General features: G+C 36.8%; 1 protein-coding gene across 5 annotated transcripts in view; it reads left to right on the forward strand.

Moving 5' to 3' along the window:
* LOC114460775 (anti-Muellerian hormone type-2 receptor-like) overlaps positions 1-19,624 on the forward strand; it is a 37,403-nt gene continuing 17,779 nt past the window's right edge. For 2 of the 5 annotated variants that reach the window (XM_028442662.1, XM_028442664.1), the window contains exons 1-9: positions 1-88; positions 4,761-4,812; positions 10,979-11,067; positions 15,897-15,912; positions 15,999-16,208; positions 16,290-16,459; positions 17,972-18,083; positions 18,152-18,242; positions 18,328-18,743. In XM_028442662.1, the coding sequence (XP_028298463.1) occupies positions 10,993-11,067; positions 15,897-15,912; positions 15,999-16,208; positions 16,290-16,459; positions 17,972-18,083; positions 18,152-18,242; positions 18,328-18,743 (1,090 nt within the window). In that variant the 5' untranslated portion in view covers positions 1-88; positions 4,761-4,812; positions 10,979-10,992. Of the gene's footprint in view, positions 89-4,760; positions 4,813-10,978; positions 11,068-12,006; positions 12,100-15,896; positions 15,913-15,998; positions 16,209-16,289; positions 16,460-17,971; positions 18,084-18,151; positions 18,243-18,327; positions 18,744-19,624 lie in introns of those variants that run through there. The other 3 variants (XM_028442663.1, XM_028442665.1, XM_028442666.1) reach the window with 3 other exon arrangements.

Consider the following 19,624-nt stretch of genomic DNA (forward strand, 5'->3'; position numbering starts at 1 on the left):
TCACTTCCTGTTTCCGCTCATATGTAATCTGGGAGAAGACGAGTGTGCATCGTGGTTCCTACTCTAACACTCTACATGTACTTTACAGGTTAGTGCTTGGTTTAAAACAACTGTTAATGAAAGCTTTAGGCTTTGTATTACTTATAAGTCACTTTGTTTTGATAAGTTGTGCAACTTGTGATGTCAGTTTTATAGACTTTAACAGCGGTAGAGCCGAGCCGCCTCGCCACGGTAGTATCGCGATATTTAGTGTAATTCCCGCTATAGTTAAAGGTATTGTGGACGATGTTTAAAAAAAGAAACGCCCTCTCCACATTTTGGAAACAAACAAAACAAAAACGCGCATGCGCAACACGCCTACGTGTGCGGGAGAGCGTGCACGAGCCCCGTTTTCCTCGTGCACAGCTCTGTTTACAAGTTGGTGTGGACATCGGTCATACAAGCTTACCTTACAAAAGAAGATTTGCACTTTTCCCACTATGTCAGACTCGCCACCGGTAAGTGAAAATCTATTTTCAAAGGACCCGGTGCGCACCGGGCACGAGCACGTACGACGGCCTTTAGTAAACATGATTGACAGTTAGGAGGACCAATAGTCTTGATGATCCACCCGGAAGCTAAACATCGTCTACAATACCTTTAATATATGTAGCTAGAGGCACCGAAGGGTAACTGAATTTTGCACTATTTACATGGAAACCTATAGCACATTAAAGCTGCAGTATGTGTCAATTTCTGTTATTACAATAAGTCATCTGGAAATGTAATAAGCAGTTGTTACATATGGTTTTGGATAACAAAAGATGAGTGAACATGGAATTGCGCTTTATTTTGATTTAATTCATCATTGTTTGTACTGGATATTGAAAGCACTGAACTGTATTATTGTAAATGAGCTTCAAAGAGAGAATTAATATACGCAATCTGGGAAAAGACGTGTGCAGCATGGTTCCTACTCTTATACTCTACATGTACTTTACAGACATTCTCTTTGTTAACGTGGACACCGTGCCAGCCGGGGCCCGTAACATAAGCACACAAATATGTTACAGATTTCATTACAGGATTACATTTTTGGTCTGGATTCTGGTTTTCAGATTAATTTTGTTATGAAGAAAAGTTTTATTTTTGTAAAACTACATTTTTCATTCACAAAAGTATATATTTAAAGCTGCTTTCACACTTTATAAATGAGTTAAACATGTTTTTAACTCATTAAGTTAGTGGTCAAAAGTTTAATTACAGTTTTTCCAATTCTTAATATAATTTACATAATGTACAAATATTTTAAGTGCCAAAAAATACAAATATAATATAAAGACAGGGATACAAAGTGGTGGATTGAGCGGTGCTGTTCCAATCTACTCCCCGACAAAAAAATTAAACATGCCTGTGGCACACACACACAGCCTACTCAAAGGGTAAACAAATAAATAAATAACAAAAAAAATTTTAACTAAAATTTGCTAAATAAAAATTGTTCTTATCTACAAATTCGATGAATCGATTAAATCGATTTTTTGCCCAGCCATAGCTAGAGGCACAGAAGAGGTTTCTATTTACATAGAAACCTATAGCACATTAAAGCTGCAGTATGTGTAAATTTCTGGTATTACAATCAGTCATCTGGAAATGTAATAAGCAGTAATTACATATGGTTTTGGATAACAAAACATGAATAAATTTAGAATTGCATTCTATTTTGACCTAATTTGTCATTGTTTGTACTGGACATTGAAATGTATTGTAAATGAGCTTCAAAGAGAATTAATATACACTAGGGATGTAACGATTAATCGTAAGGCAGTTAAAAATCGATTCATAGGTATCACGGTTGATATCGATTTTCTGAAAATTGAATCGCAGTACCTTTTTTAACCAGCAGAGTGTAGGCAGTGGGCGGAGTCTGCTAATACTTTCTTTCTGGCTGCCTTCTACTCTTAAATATGTTAATAAATGATTCATTACCCCTTTAGCACCGAAAGAATATCTGTAATATTACTTGAATATCTGTAAAAGTCACGTTTTTCTATTAGCTCTGTCTGCTAGCATAGCTTCTCTTCTTCACTGCAAGATATCTGCATGCCAACCGACCACTGTTACCAGCGCCCTCTGCTGGTCCAAACAAATATGACGTAAATTAGTGCAATGACGTTTTTTTTTTTTTTTAAAGTCCAATTGTTAAGGCACAAAATACATTTTCAGTTGCACTTTTAAAAAGAAAAAGGACTATTATGCAATTTTGCATTTTTTATTATAGAACCAGAATTTAAATTAATAGGCTTCATTTTCATTTGTATTATTCCTTTATTTATTTCATTCAAGATTTATTTTTAGTTAAATTTCGTTGTTTTGAATAGTTTATCAAGGAATTCTTTTGACAATGAAAAATAAAAGGAAAATAGTACAGTATTTCCTAGTTTTTTTCCCAAAAAAAAATTTGTCTACAGTCCCATTTTGTAAAATAAATCGTGAGAGAATCGTATCGTGAACCCAGTATCAAGAATCGAATCGTATCGGGAGTTGAGTGAATCGTTACATCCCTAATATACACAATCTGGTAAAAGACAAGTGTGCTGTGTGGTTCCTACTCTTAAACTCTACATGTACTTTCCAGTGTTTTGCAGACATTCTCTTAGTTAACGTGGTCACCGACCGGGACTCGTAACATAGGCAGGACCCTAAAAGCTCATCCTGTACATTGCTTTGGTTAACGACTTATCTTTTAATATAACCCTTAGTAAGATAATGTACTTTCATGTGATTAACTGAATTTATAATGTTCATGTTTTTAAAAAAATATTTGAACAGATATGGACAAATCAACACGAAGGGGAAAAAACCCAAGATTTATTAATTGTAAGATTATTATACGTTAATATTACCTTGTTCTGATTACATTTTCCTACATGGTGAAACACATTTATTAGCTCTTATTAGGGGTGGGCGATATGGGAAAAACATCATATCACAATTTTTTATTTGTAAAATCACGATCACGAAGTAGACTATTTTAAAGTTATTTACTAATAAAACAAATTAATTCACCTACTTAAAACTGTTGCCCTAAATAAGAAAAAATGAATAAAAGATCATTTAAGACACTGTCTATTTCTAATAATTTTAAAAAATGTTATTTATCAAACTGGTTCCAAGTACAATTAACATCAAACAAAAAGGCTGACAAGTTATTTTAGTCTCAGTCTTTTTACTTTGTTTAACTAAAGTGGTGTAGCATTAGCATCACTTGCTACATAACAAGGCATCATATCAGTCTAGTGATTTGTTTGTTATTGAGTAACACACTCATAATAATAAAATCCTACTTTAAACAGTGTTTAAACGCCTCATTTCACACAGTTTATACAATCATATCCTTTATAAGATAAAACGTTACTGCTTTGGTTACATTAGGCCTGGGTTATATTACGGAGCGTATTTCTGACCTGTTTAAGAGCTTAATAATTCTTTGGTGTCTGTAATGCTGACATGCTGACTAGTAGTGGTGCAACGGATCAAAAAACTAACAGTTCTGATCGTATCACGGTTTTGATTCACGCATCGGATCATTTTTCTGATCAGCAGAAAAAAAAGAAAAAGACCAGATGAATAACTTTACTCTCTATTTATTTAGTAGAACACTTAGTGCAACATTTCTCTGCTCATTAAATACAAACAACATTTAACTTGAGGTGTCAATCCAATGCTTAAATAACATTTTTAATCATATAAAGTGTAATATAAGGCATGATACATCATCCTTTAAACAGGTAATTACATGTAATTACATACACATAAGTGTATGGTAATTACAGGTAATTACCTGTAATTACCATACACCTAAGTGTATGGAAAAAAAAAAAAGTTATGACACGTTAAAAACGAGCCTATGTCCACATCATCAAAAAGAATGAAAGAAGAAAAAAAAACCGGTCTGAGTTTATAATTTAAATTTCCTACAATAGTCAAGGATGGCCATCTGGACTAGAGCTAATATTTATTTAATAAGAGCTTTAAAAGACATGGATGGAGACATGACGACATTCATACAGACTTATTACGCACATAGAACTGTTCCTTTCTCTGCCTCCCTCTGTGTGTGTTTGTGTGTCTCTCTTCAACTCTCACACAATCACACACAGATACACAGCCAGGAGTGTGAACCACACATTTGTGGGTACGGTCGCTCTGTCATGCACACACACACACACACGTCGCAAATGGAACAGGCTTCATCGAGGCATTACTAGTAATAATTTAAAAAAAAAAAATTATTTCTTCCATCAACCAATCCGCAGACCACGTGCGTGCCGAACCATGGAGAGCGATCCGTGCCGATCATGGATCAATGATGATCCGTTGCACCACCACTGACTAGCAAATGGTGTGATTTGGCAGAGAAAACCCTTTGGATGTGCTGTGTATTGACCACAGACGGCACCGCAAGGGTTAAAATGTGAACTACAGATGGTTCTACATCTCTGTGATTTGGGAGATCGTCATGTTTTAATCATGTGAGGGAAACTATAAGTTCTATAAGTTTCTGGACAGGAGTCCAAAGTAATATTTATCCATCATATTGGCTCTCATTATGATGAAATCACTTTTTATCAATAATTTACAGTTTCTGTGTCTTTTTTAGAGATATACAGTATTTGTTGTGTGGATAGGAAGTAGCAGGTTATAGACCAGAAATGAGAGTGTTTTATATTGACTGTTTTCTGTTTCCATCTTAACATATAATGTCTATGTTTCCACAGGAGAATCAACAGAAGTGTAAATGACATGGATGGCAGCACTGCACAACAACAGGTCAGTGTAGCTGCTCTCCACATATTTTAACAACTGTACTGGCTGCACAACATGCTATATTAGCCAATCATACACAATAATGCTTTGGTCATTTTTTAATCCTTCACTTTCATAAAAACACAATCCTAATATCACACAGTGGTAAATGAAGTAAAATACACTTAATATGATGCTACTGATGTCTTTTGTGTGTCCTGTTGCTGAAATGTGATATAAATAACCTTGTCTTACGTTGCCTAAATATAAATCCTTCATTTAAAACCTGACTCACTGATCATGTGACAGTACATTTATCTCCCTGGTCCAGTATAAGAATTCATATCAACAGTCAGACGACAACTATAATGTAACAGTAATGATTTCATCTCCTTCCTAAAATCACCAGTTCTACAGATCAGTAAATGAACAATTATCAGTTGTATAATGATCCATGCATGCTTTAGAAAAGAAGGTACCACATACAATCATCACCATCAATCTATGATCAGCTGAATCTATACACATGATCAGTGTGAGTGAGTGAGTGAGTGATGTCAGTGTTTCTAAGGTGAGTGTGATATGATGAGTGAGTGAGTGAAGGACAATTGTTCTTTGTTCATCTGTCTTTGTGAGTGGATCATTTCTCAATGACTGGTGTTAAAATCATTGATGTCTCATGTTATTTTATTTTTCTATTGAGATCATAACCATTGAGGCCATCTTATGTCATTATATTCCTATGGAAATATTTGATCATCTTTAAAGTTAAGAAGCACATCAACATGCTGATGAATAGTTGACTTATAACTAGCGTACCGTAGTTTAATGAGATTTGTAAAATGTTTGAATGTTTTAGTGTCAATATTAAGTTTTCAAACAGTGGCTGAAATAACAGGTCATTTTAAAAGACGTAAGCAAAGCATAACAACAGGTTACATGTTTTTTATTTTTATTTTGCAGAAATTCTGAATTCTTGAATTAACTTAACAGTAGCATAACTTAACATCTGCATTGTTTCACCTCATGAATTAAATTCAGAGGGTCCAGCTCTGATAGTGGGGTCTCCTAACCCTCTTCCCCTGGTCAGGGGTCTGTAACCTTTACTCTACAAGGAACCATTTAACCTCATCTCACCTGGATTAAAGTCCTCCTGGAGCCATAAATACCTTCTCTATGAAGACAATACAGTGTATTGAATTATATACAGTTAACATTATATAGAATAATGTTTGATTTAATTATTTTTTATTGATCATGTAAATAGAAACGTAAGAACAGCTTAAAATAAAATAAATCAACATCAAGAAATAAAACAGTATCTTTCATCTTCAAATTCTTACACATCTCAGTTTACATGAACATAGAGCTCGGCCATTTTGCCTAAAAAAAATCTCAGATTTTTAAAAAGAAAAATTCAAGTTTCAATTTGATTTTCAATATTTTTTTAATGCACTTTAAAATCAGTGCAGACATCAGATTTATTGTCAAAAGTGCAACTTTATTTCTGTGATTGTCCTCAAGAGTTAAAATGCATAGAATAATGTCAAAATAAAAGTAAATGAGGCTGTTATTCAACAATTTCAAACTTTAATCCAGGTTTAAGCAAAAGTGCAACAACAACTTCACAGTAGCTTAAATTATCTGATTAAGAAATCATATAACTACATATTTTATAACATTACAGTTAAAAAAATAATAAACTCTTTCCTTAGCATCTCAGCATAGTGTGAATAAAAAAATTGAACATGCCTGTGGCACACACACACATATAGCCTACTCAATGGGTAAACAAATGTAAACAAAGAGGAGGCGGGCTCACATCGGAACGCGAAAAAGTCCAAAAAAAAAAACTGGTGGGAAAAAAAATAAATATCTAAATATTAATTGAAACTCAAATTTTTAAATAAAAATTGTTTTTATCTACAAATTTGATTCATCGATTAAATCTTTTTTTTTTTTACGTAACCAGGATACAAAAAACATGTAACTGTAATCTGTGACAGTATATTAAAAAATATGTAATCAGATTACATGTTTTTTTATAAAAACAGGGATTATTTTGAGGGATTACATTTTAAAAGCAAGCAGAATATGCATCAGTGCATCAACACACAGTGCACGTTCACTACAACAAAAGAACACGTAAAACAAGCTGTAACAATCTTGTGATGACGTAAACAGCGCGGACACCGTGCGCTTGTCTGGAAACAGACCAACGTGTCCGTGGACTCACAGAGCTGAAGAGTTTTCTAAACAGAGTTGATGGATCAGTACGTGTGTTTTATGTTTCTGTGTCACATCAACACTGTAGTACCGTGGGACCTCTACACAACAATCTGAAGCAGGGCACGTATGGCGTTATATTTGTGCCACAACTCTGCTGTCAGTGCACGTCTGAACGTTATCACGACTGTAAATGGTCCACGTTATAAAGATTATCTGTTGATTGGATTAAAAGTAAACCAGCGAGTTAAAGACATGTACACAGAGCTGTTTGTGCATCTAAAGAAATAAATATAACCAATAGAAGCTGATTTTTCATCAATAACTTTAATGCACTTTGTGTTTTAATTAGATAAAATATTTAATGTGACTCTTCCAACAGCTCAGTTATAGGCCTGTACAACATTATTTAATGTATGAGTGGGGTCAGGTTAAACTATTTTATTTTATATTGTGCATTGTTGGAATGTCTGTGCTAAATAAACATTTTCTTATTTTTAATTTATTTATTCTTTAAAGCATTAACATTAATTTATACAATTGCAATGTTTTAATTTTAGTGGTTAGTACTAAAGATGGGCGATAATGATAAAAATCACAATAAATAAAAACTATAAATAAAAGAAATAAATAAAAAAATTCACAACTTAGTAATAAACAGGTTCCTTACAAACACAAATATGTGAATACATCACTAGATACATTTAAAAAGGCTACAATAACTGCTGACTCAAACAGCTCATGAGCTGATATTTTATGAAATATATTTGTGCATGTGGATCACTATTAGTGTTACTGTATGTAATTCATTTATTTCCTCACTTGAAATAAAATTATTATTATTAAAAAAAATCACAAATAACTTCAATAGTGTTTTTACTGCTGATGAAATATAATTAAAAATATTGCGCTCACAAGGGTGACCGTGGCTCAGGTGGTAGTGGGTCGTCCTCCGATCGAGAGGTTGGGGGTTCGATCCCAGTACCTGACTATGTGTCGAAGTGTCCTTGGGCAAGACACTGAACCCTAAGTTGCTCCCAGTGGTTGACTAGCGCCTTGCATGTCAGTCCTGTCCCACTGGTGTGTGAATGTGAGAGTGAATGGGTGAATGAGCTGATATGTAAAGCACTTTGAGACTGTTTCAGTGGTGATAAAGCGCTATATAAAATCAAGTCCATTTACCAAGTTGGGATGAATTAATGGTGACATTAGTTAATATTTATTTCACACAACGTGTGACATGTTTAGCTTTTATTCTTCTATACAAGTGTTTAATCTGACCATAAACAAATCAATGGCTCTGTGGTTTTATGACAGTAAAAGATGTTTTTTTTTTTTTTTACTTGGTCTATTAGTCCTTATATGGAGTGGTTAGCATTAACCCTGTCTGTGTGTCGGTGGGTTAGCTTAGCATAGTTAGCTTTAGTTGAGTTTCCAGTTCATAATCGTTGTTTGTAGAACGTTGGGTGGATCTGATGGAGGAACTTAGACTGGTTCACTTTGTTGGATGGTTGTCTGGTTTTAACCCAGTAGTGATCTATGATGTATCACTGCAAGGCAGCTTCTGGTAGCCGTGACAAACACCTCACACACACACACAGACGGTGGTGTGTGGGCGGTGGTGGTGCACGTCAGAGCTTCTGTAAACAACGTTTCGCTCCAGAAAATAATAAGTTGTTGACAACAAACAGTCGAAGTTTTGGTCTGTGGAACATGTTTTTTTTGGGGCATTCTTGGCTAAATTGAGGGACAAATGGCCCGTGGCCCTCGCTAATTTCTGAATTTATTGTTTATATCGAGGTATGACAAATTCTTACCGGTGAGAATGTTTCGCATGATAAATCATAAATGATAAAATATCACACATTCCTACTTAGTACACATTCAGAGCCAGAAATGCAATGGGGGACTAATAATTTGCATAATTTCTTTTGGTGTTTCAGTTTCGGCCAAAAAATGTCATTTGGGTTCATCCCTAATGGAAACTCCTGCATCATGTTTCATCATTGATTTGACTTTGCTTTTATCGACAGCTTGAGTCATAAAGTAAAAACGCAAATAGAAAAGACAAAGACAAAATGAAAAAAGCAAAATGGAAAAAGAATGACTTCATTTGTATATTTTTTCATTATTGATTCTCTTTATATTTCCACATGCATTTCCTTTTAATTTTGGCATTCCTGTGATTCCATAGAATCTAACCTTTTAATATGTCTTGCTGCCTGTAGATTAGTAGGAGGGCATGGGGAGGGACCACACCACAGCTCTGCCCAAAAGGTTTTGTGAGGATGTGATTGTTATCACAGTTTTAAAGGCTTTAATGGAGGTCATAGTAACCTGTAGACAATAGTTGATGCTAATGATAAACAATCAAACACACAAAGAACGTCTAACACCGTCATTCACTCACACTTCCCTGTGGGAACGGAATGTAAGACACTGACTCTTTTTTCGCTTATGCCCCGCCCATTCCCCAGCCTTCCAGCCAATCAACACTCAGAACACATGTAAACAAAACTCACATTGGCAGAGAAAGCTGCATATAAACATGATGCCTTCATGACCATGGGAAACTATAGTTGTTCCCTGTGCTCCAGCAGCAAATGATGAGAATGAGCAATGAAAAAAAAAGGTGAAAAATGAAGTTTTCTTGAACTTTACTGTTCACAGGAATTTAAAAGTATTTTCTTACATTTACCAAAGACCTGACTTATTACACTTTAAGACAATTCAGAATTCTTTTAATTTCTGGATGTTTGCTTTTATTTACAATTATTTATTTATGTTTATGGTTGTGTCTCTTATTATACAGTTATATTTGTTGTGTAGTCACTGGAACATTAGAACAAAACCTTTGTGAGACTCAAAGGAATGAGAATGTGTTGAGTTTACAATGTGTCTGTTACCACTTTATTTACACAGCCTGTCCTGTGCTTTGAATTGATTTAAGTCATTTCAGTTTTGGTGTGTGATCTGATGATATTAGATCATTAAGGATTAGAACATGACGACGATCTCCCAAATCACAGAGATCTTAGAACCGTCTGTAGTTCACATTTTAACCCTTGCGGTGCCTTGTCTGTGTCATGTCTGTGGTCCATACACAGAACATCCAAAGGTTTTTTTATCTGCTAAATCACACCATTTACTAGTCAGCATGTCAGCATTACAGAATTATTAATCACTTAAACAGGGCATAAGTACGCTCTGCCCCCCGAATTTCTCCCTGACGCGGTGTCAGTTTGGGCTGAAACTTTTTTTAACAGCTTTTACATAGTGGTGTAACAATACATTGATCCATATCAATTAATTAATTAACGATCCATTTACATTGATGCACAATGAAGACATGGATAAACATCGTCATCTTTAAGATACACCTTTATTTTGAAATAAACATACGTCCCTGCCACTGTTTCCTGGTTGGAAATAGACTGTAGCTCCGGTGTTAGCCCCGCCCCATCGCGACCAATAAATGAATGATGAACCTTTTCCATCAGTGTTATATGGTTGGGTTTAGATCTTAACTTGTCATGTGGCAGTAGATTAATGCCCTACATTACCTACATGACATGTGACCTTTCATCTACAATAGTTTAAAGTAGGGATGTTCCATTCTGATATAGATATCTGATACTAGTCCAATATTAGCAAAAAACTATTATCACATTATATAGGCCTGCATCTAAAATGTGTGATATAAACACTCTGATCTAATCAGTTCATTCCATACTCCGCTCCAGCTTTTCTAATTAATAGGTCAGTTTATTTCTTTTCTTTTTTTCCTCAACGTTGCAGAATCGGTAAAGTTAAACTGTTTCCACTGAAGACCTTCATTTTCCTCCACATCATGTGATCTCTGAACAAACTGATAGTTTTAGTCAATTTCAAAGTGATGACACTGCAAAGGATGGATGAATATTTCTAGATCCTTCATGTTCATTCTGTCTCTTCCATCCTTCAGGTGGAGCTGATTCCATGCTGATGTTACAGGTGAATGGAGGATTGTGGAACCACTCAGCCGTGACAGCAAACATGGACTCCTCAGAAAAGGTGAGAAATGAGTGGAACAAAACCAGTGAATGTAGAACCAGTGAAAGACACCATTATGGGTGTACTCATACTGCCAGCTCAGGCTGTTCCAAGCTCACAGCAGGAATCCCCCCTCCCTGTCCCTTTTCTGGCACGGTACAACGGACGTGATCACCAGCTCAACTCGGTTCCCACAGAGAAACTAGTCATCTCGTTCATTTACGACACACATGGCATTACGTCATCATTAAGCGACTCTGTTCATACCTGTCAAGTTTTGGATTTGAAAATAAGGGAATTTTTCTGGCGTCCACTACGAGCCGTCCCACCCGCCCAACCGAGCTCCAGTATTTTATTTATTTTTTTCCGGAAAAAAAGATATATAATACAAAATAAATACTAGTGAATAAAAAAACAAAATTAAACAAAAACGTATGTCAAAAATAAAGTAAAATACAATTAAAAGGTAGATATAAATTGTAGTGACAGTGATTATTCTGACTGCTCATTTTTAATTATTTATGTCATATAAAAATGTATGAGAACAACATTAATGTCACAGTCATCATATTTACCCTCAGGGATCAATGGTTTACTGAATCTGATCAGGTTTATTGTTTAGGTTAATTTAAATTAAGTTTATCAACACTTAATTTAAATGGTCCTGATGACATCATTCTAGACCATAATGATTACACAAAAACAAATGGAGGCAAGGATGCATCAGTTATTTCACCACTAGGGGTCAGAATATTTGACAGTATCAGAAGTTATCATTAATCTACGATGTTTCAGACTCTACAATCCCTGGTATTGATGGTCTAGTACACACATTATCAGTGCTCCCCAGAACATTTCCCCATAAAAAAACATTCCTTGCCTCACGGTGACAGCGTTTCATGTTGATTCTGTCCATTTCCACGTTTAACCGTTTTCATTGGTCGATTCTGTGATTTATAGTTCCCTATTGGTGTTCAGCTGCAGCTGAGGGGAGGGGCTTCACGTGTGTCTGTTTATGTCTGCAGCAGCGAATGAAGTTGTCAATTGAAACAGGTGAGGGGGAAAAAACTAGAGATGAACCATAGATATATTAAGAGATGGACATGGTGCTGTTAGTATCGATACCTTTGTGAGAAAGTATAGTATCCGATACTAACTTTTTGGTATTGACACTTTATTTAGTTTTTTGACAACGCTATTCTTACCAGTGGGAAAGTTCTTGATGATATATCTCTACTAATCACGTCCGTAACGTGCATACAGCTCTGAGCACAGATATATAGAAGGTAGATGAACCACTCCTCATGAAAAAACAATGTTCAGCTCCATCCACAGTATGAAAAAAATGATTGAACCATGAAGAAAACACATCATTCTTACTGAAGGGTGATTCAAGAGTTCTGTTTTTAGTCGTTTATAGACCCCAAAATATTCTGGAGAATTCATGGATGAGTTTGCTGAACTGCTGTCAGTTGTATGCACTGAATACAACTTTTTAATAATAACAGGTGACTTAAATATTCATGTAGACAATAACATGGACAATACTGCCAAAGAACTGTATGCTTTAATGGATACTTTTGGTCTTACACAACATGTGACTGGTCCGACACACACTCAAGGTCACACTTTGGATCTGGTTATCTCTAAAGGTGTTGATATCTCTGCTGTTGATGTAAGAGACTTAGCTCTATCTGATCATTTCTGTGTCTTTTTTGACCTAGAGACTGTAACATCTGTTCCCCCTAGTTATGTGTGTTTAAAGAAAAGGTACATAAATGACAACACAAGTGCACAGTTTATGGAAGCCATAGCAATGACACCAACATTGAGTGCTGAGACAGTTGATGATCTTTTGGATGAGTTTAATACAAAAGTCTGTGATGTCATAAATGTGGTGGCTCCAATCAAAACTAAGAGAAAACCAAACACACAGAAAACACCTTGGAGGAGGACTGAGATAATGCAGAATTTGAAATCAGACTGTAGAAGAGCTGAGCGTAAATGGAGATCAACAAAACTCCAAATTCATCTAGAACTATACAAAATAAGTCTGCGAAAATTCAATGATGGCTTGTTCAAAGCAAGGCAGCAATACTTTTCTGAAATTATTGCCAAAAATGTCAACAACTCTCGCACGTTGATTTCTTTAATTGAAAAGCTCACAACCCCCCCAGATCAGATAGCCCCTGAATTACTGTCAGCTGGAAAATGTAATGAATTTACTGTATATTTCAATGAAAAAATACAATCAATAAGGTCAAACATCAGAACAAAGCAGCAAAATAACAAAAAGCTTGAACAGCTTCAACCACTGAGGGAGGAGTCAACTACAATGTTAGAGTTTATTACAGTGAACCCAAAAACAATAGAGGAAACTGTTCAGCAGCTGAATCTATCAACATGTTGCCTTGACACAAAACCCTCAAAGTTCTTTAAAACTGTTGTAAAGTCATTTATCACAGATTAGTGTCAGATAATTAACTGATCATTCCAATCAGGCACCGTACCAAAATCCCTGAAAGTAGCTGCTGTGAAACCTCTGTTAAAAAGAGAACACTGGATGCCTCTATACTGGCTAACTATAGACCAATCAGAACCTTCCATTCATGGCCAAGATCATTGAGAAGATGGTCTTCAACCAACTGAGTCAATTCTTAACATTCAACAAAATATTTGATAAATTTCAGTCAGGTTTTGGTTCTCATCACAGCACAGAAACTGATCTGATCAAAGTGATCAATGACATAAGGTTGAACACTGATTCAGGAAAAGTATCTGTTCTCATTCTATTGGATCTAAGTCTACATTTGACACTGTAGATCATACAATGTTGTTGCACAGATTGTAAACATGGGTTGGACTAAATGTTAAAGTAATGGTTTAAGTTCTACTTGGAGGATCAAAGTTATTTTGTAAACATTGTAAACTTTGAATCTGACAGATTACCAATGTCCTGTGGGGTTCCTCAGGGATCTGTTCTTGGACCTCTTCTGTTTAGCCTTTATATGCTTCCTTTAGGACACATTTTACACAACTGTAAGGTTGATTATCAGAGCTACGCAGATGACACACAACTATATCTATCACTGAACCCAGATGACTATGGTCCCATTGAGGTGTTGTGTGACTGTTTAGAAAAAGTAAACTGCTGGATGAGTGAAAAGTTCCTTCAACTAAACCATGACAAGATGGAGGTGATTGTCTTTGGTAACAAGGAAAAGAGGACTGCTGTCAGCAAGTATCTGAGTCTGGATCTTTAGAAGATAAAGACCAAGTCCAAAACCTTGGTGTTCTGATTGACTCAGATCTGACATTCAGCATCAGATCAAATCAAAAACATCTTCTACCACCTAAAGAACATCTCCAGAGTGAAAGGTTTAATGACTCAGAAAGATCAGGAGAAACTGGTCCATGCTTTTATCTCCAGCAGACTGGACTATTGTAATGGTCTTCATCAAACATCTACAGCTGGTTCAGAACGCTGCAGCTCAGGTCTGAACCAGAACAAAGAGGTCAGAACACATTACACTGGCTCCCAGTCAGCCTCAGAGGAGACTGTAAAGTTCTGCTGCTGGTTATAAATGTGTGAATGGGTTTGGTCCAGAATACATCAGTGAGATGTTAGTCAGGTATGAACCCAGCAGGTCTCTGAGATCTATGGACACAGGTCAGATAGTGGAGCCCAGAGCTCACAGTAACCATGGTGATGCTGTGTTTAGTTGTTATGCTGCAAAGAAGTGGAACAAACTGCAGCAGAGCTGAAGTCAGCATCACATGTGAACATTTTTAAATCAAAGTTAAAGGAACTTTTTTTATCTACTGGGTATGATTGAGAGAGAGATTTATGGTCATGTTGATGATGTCATGATGATTTTACTGATGATTTTAATTGATTTTACTGATGATTTTAATTGATTTTAATTGATTTTAAACATTTGAATGTTTTATCATATAAAGCACATTGAGTTGCCTTGAGTATGAAATGCGCTATACAAATAAATTTGCCTTGCGCTGCCAATGCACGTCAGGTTTAGGATTGTGTCATAGTATGGACAATAGAGCATCACAAATGGTACATAACATCCATAAATCAACCTAAGCATGCTGTCTACTAAGGATTGGAACTGAGAGACACACGCACACACATGGTCTAACAGATTGGTTAGACCACTGGTACCCTCAGATTTCACGTGGAACACCTCCATTTTACCTGTAAAAAAGCCAAACGGGGCTTACAGCATGATTCACGACATAAGAGAAGCAAATGACACCACACTGACAGCTCATGAGCATACATTGCTCTACACAATCTAACCCCAGAAGAAGGTATTTTACAGAATCTAGCATGGACATGTTTTCAGTCACACACCTAAGGATAGAACTTTACTTGCACATTCCTGCCTCAAGGGTTTAAAGACTCCTGAAGCATTTTAAATCACTGTTTAAAGACAGAATTCTCCACACTCACACTACCAAATAACATCACTCAAATGATACGTTGATGATCTTGTTCAAGATAGATGACAAGATACACCATTTTATACACAATTACACACCCATATATAAATGATACATAGAGATTGATAAAATTAGAAACAATTCCACATATACACGTAAACACTTTTACATACATACAGTACATATGTGCACATGAACACACACAACACGCAAAAGTTTGAGACATCAAGGACATGCAGGATTCCTACTGGATTACTGATGGGGAGGGAGGAAAGGGGGAGGAGCGTTGAAAAACACAGACAGTGAGTCGTCAAGATCAGAGTTGTAAGAGGCTAAGAGGAGACATGTTGTTTATTCTGGTCTTATTTGTGCTTTCTCTGTCCCTGCAGGTTGCCACGGCAACAGGTTAGACTCTGCTTTGATGTGTCAGTGCTGGTTGTTTTGTGTGTTTCTGACCTGTGTGTGTGTGTGTGTGTGTGTTTGAACATCAGCATCCATTGCACCATGCTTTGTAGATGACATACTCGCGGTGTTGCGGGAAGACATCGGGCGTGAAGGTGAGCTGGCGAACAGCAGTTTGAGTCTGTTTGGGATGTGTTCGGGTTCTGACCCATCACCTTCAGTCCTGCTGAAGCTCTCTGAGGAGGTGAGGAGGAACCAGAGAACTGGACCAGAACCAGAGGTTTTACATCCATCTGCAGGTAAGAACATCACCTCCTGTTTGCTGGGTTTGTCTCCTCTAAGGTTTTAATCCCTCTTTCTGTTTTTGCTTTAATCTTCAGCCCATGTTTCAGTAGCAGAAGCAGAGGGTGGGGTTGTGTTGACCTTTGACCTCCAATCATCAACTTTGCTAAAGCTAGACTCTGTGTTGCTCCTAGTTTTTGACAGTCTAGTCACAGGAAGAAACCTGGACCTAACCTTCATTAGTAGATCTCTGCAACCTCAACAGCAGGTAATGTACGTATTTTACTTATAAGTTATACATAAATTTGACCCCTGAACTAAAATGAGTTTGACATCCCTGATCTAGGGCAAATCAAAGGCATACATGTAAAGATATAACATAAAGGTATCAGTCTTAAACTCATATTTATTGGTTAACTGAAGTTTTTGTATTTATTACCTCCACCAAGCATGAAGCGGCGCAAAGCACAGAGCGGTAAGGTTATATTTTAGCCTCTGTTTGTCTCTGTTAGCAAGAAAACTTGTTATGGGTTAGGGTTATGTTATGAACAGATTTGGATGAAATTTTCAGGAAAACTGATAAATGGGACAAGGAACAGGTGATTAAATTAATGATGTCCTGGCTACCAAAAGAACATAGTTTAAAAAAAATTATATATATATATATATATACACACACACACACAGACACACACACACACACACACACACACACACACACACAGACACACACGCACACACAAACACACACAGACACACACAGACACACACACAGACACACACACACGCAGACACACACGCAGACACACACACACAAACACACACACAGACACACACGCAGACACAGACACACACACGCAGACACACACAAACACACAGACACACAGACACACACACACACGCACACACACACACACACACAGACAGACACACACGCGCACACACACACACACACAGACACACACAGACATACACACACACACACACACACACACAGACACACAGACACACACACACACACACACACACACACACACACACACACACACACACACATATATATATGTATAACCAGTGAACACAACTGGGTAGTTACATACCATCTCAGACAAAGTCTGTCCTCTAGAAACACTTTTTTCTGAAAGCATGTTGACAAGTCACTGCGTGTTGTGTAAAGTGTCTTGAGATGGCTCGTCAAGACCCGCTTTTCGTTGCTTCTGATTGGTTTATTATTGTGTGACGCCTGCCCTGGTTGGTTAGATTTAGGCACAAGGAGACATGGATTGGTCTGGGATTGGTTATCTCTGTCAGTCAATCACAGTTGCTCTAGCTACAGCAAGCAGCGAGGACTAACGTTCATTATCATGAAAAAATAGAGTATTGAATGGGGAAATATAAGCATGAGAAATGTCAAGTGTGGTGTGAGAATCTGTTCTCATTCTATGGATCTAAGTCTACATTTGACACTGTAGATCATACAATGTTGTTGCACAGATTGTAAACATGGGTTGGACTAAATGTTAAAGCAATGGTTTAAGTTCTACTTGGAGGATCAAAGTTATTTTGTAAACATTGTAAACTTTGAATCTGACAGATTACCAATGTCCTGTGGGGTTCCTCAGGGCTCTTCTGTTTGGCCTTTATATGCTTCCTTTAGGACACATTTTACACAACTGTAAGGTTGATTATCAGAGCTACGCAGATGACACATAGTCTTTATTTTAGCTAAGCTAATGGTCCAAAGTCTCTTTTTAAATCATCTTCTTGTGTTCTGTTCTAGTCTGTGTGTGTTTCAGAGCAAACGCAGTATATTCTACTAACAGGAAGACCATCAACGGACGATAGTCTACAGAAATGGAGGATTCATGCTTCTACCAAATCCTTCATCAATAGTAAGAGACCCTTTTCATCCTCTGCTGGTGTTTGGTTGTGTGAAATCTCAGACTTCCTCTTATTGCAGAAGAAGCTTTAAACAACCTCTTTGGAGGTGGAAACAACATCAGTGTGACTCCACTTCTGCTCTTCTCTGCACAAACAGGAATCAGCAGCAGGTGCTTTGGGTTTCTGCTTCTCGCTGACGTTGTTGTACCAGATTGCAGCTCTGTTTCACTCTCTCTCTCTCTCTCTCTCCCTCAGACCCACTCCTGTTTCATCTTCATCCCTGCAGACTTCCTTTCTCTGTGAACTCAAGCGGTTCCTGGATTCATTTGTTCCTCAGGTGGCTGTAGCGTCACCTCCAGTGCAGCTGGACACCTTACATTCCCTCCCTCCACTGAGGCTGGACTCATCCTCCAGCGAGGCCCTGCTCTCAGGGATGATCAACTCCTCTACCGTCACCATATTCTCCTTCAAAAACTGGGGCCCAGTGTCCCCAGCTCAGCATGGAGAGTTGTCTCTGTCTGCTGCATTGCTGGAGGAGCTGAGGCAGAGGTTGGGAGAGACTTCAGTTCAACTAATGCAGATGATACAGGAAGAGAATGTGTCTGACAGAGCCATGGAGAGGCTGCAGAGGCTCAGAGAGCTCAGTGAGCTGCAGAAGAAAGCAGCAACAGGTGATGTGGACCAGAGGATGGAGACACGTGGACAAATAGTCCTGAATATTGTTGATCAAAGGTTGGGTTTGGTTTAGCAAAACAAAATATGTTGTCATGCCCAACAATAACAATGGGATTTCCCCCTTTCTTATTGAATTTAAACTTTTGGTAACATTCAACTCTAAGTTTTATGCATAAAGACTGACATTACGCTGTCAATATTATGACATGGCACCTGTCATTAGCATGAATAAGGTGTCATTAAGTGTTGTTCTTTACCCTAACCCTATCCCTTCATTACCCTAACCCTAACCAGGGTTATTGTCATTTTTCAGTTACAATTACTTTTTAAATTACCCATATTCCATTATGGTTACAGTGACCACCATTTTTAACAGTTACAATTAAATTATAATTATTTTTTATCCTCAGAAAGTCAGTTACAATCACGTTCTCAATTACTAGTTAAATTACAATTAATCACTGTTACTGAGCATGAAATAAATAACCTAAAGAAAGTTTGCCTTCCTCGTGTGTTAGCGTTCTGTTAGCATCTCTAATGCTAACGGGTCCTAAATCAATGTAAAATACACTAAAAATGCATATCTATTATCAAATTAATTTCCTATTTACCTAGTTAGACTTACAAGATGTAATTGAGTTTAGATAATTGACTTTGTAATTATAATTGCCATGAAAATTCTAAAAAAAACTGCGAAATATACAGAACCATGTTACAGTTCTATGTACAGTTTTACACATATGCAGTTAATTACTAAAATGTTTTAATATCAAGCTTTCTCACATTTTACCAGTTAAATGATGCCCACAGCAAACATATTAACAATGATTGCAACAACAACAGTTTTTTGAAACTACAATTATCATTATACCATAAT

The sequence above is a fragment of the Gouania willdenowi genome, unplaced genomic scaffold, assembly GCF_900634775.1.
Source record: "Gouania willdenowi unplaced genomic scaffold, fGouWil2.1 scaffold_63_arrow_ctg1, whole genome shotgun sequence".
Lineage (NCBI taxonomy): Eukaryota > Metazoa > Chordata > Actinopteri > Blenniiformes > Gobiesocidae > Gouania > Gouania willdenowi.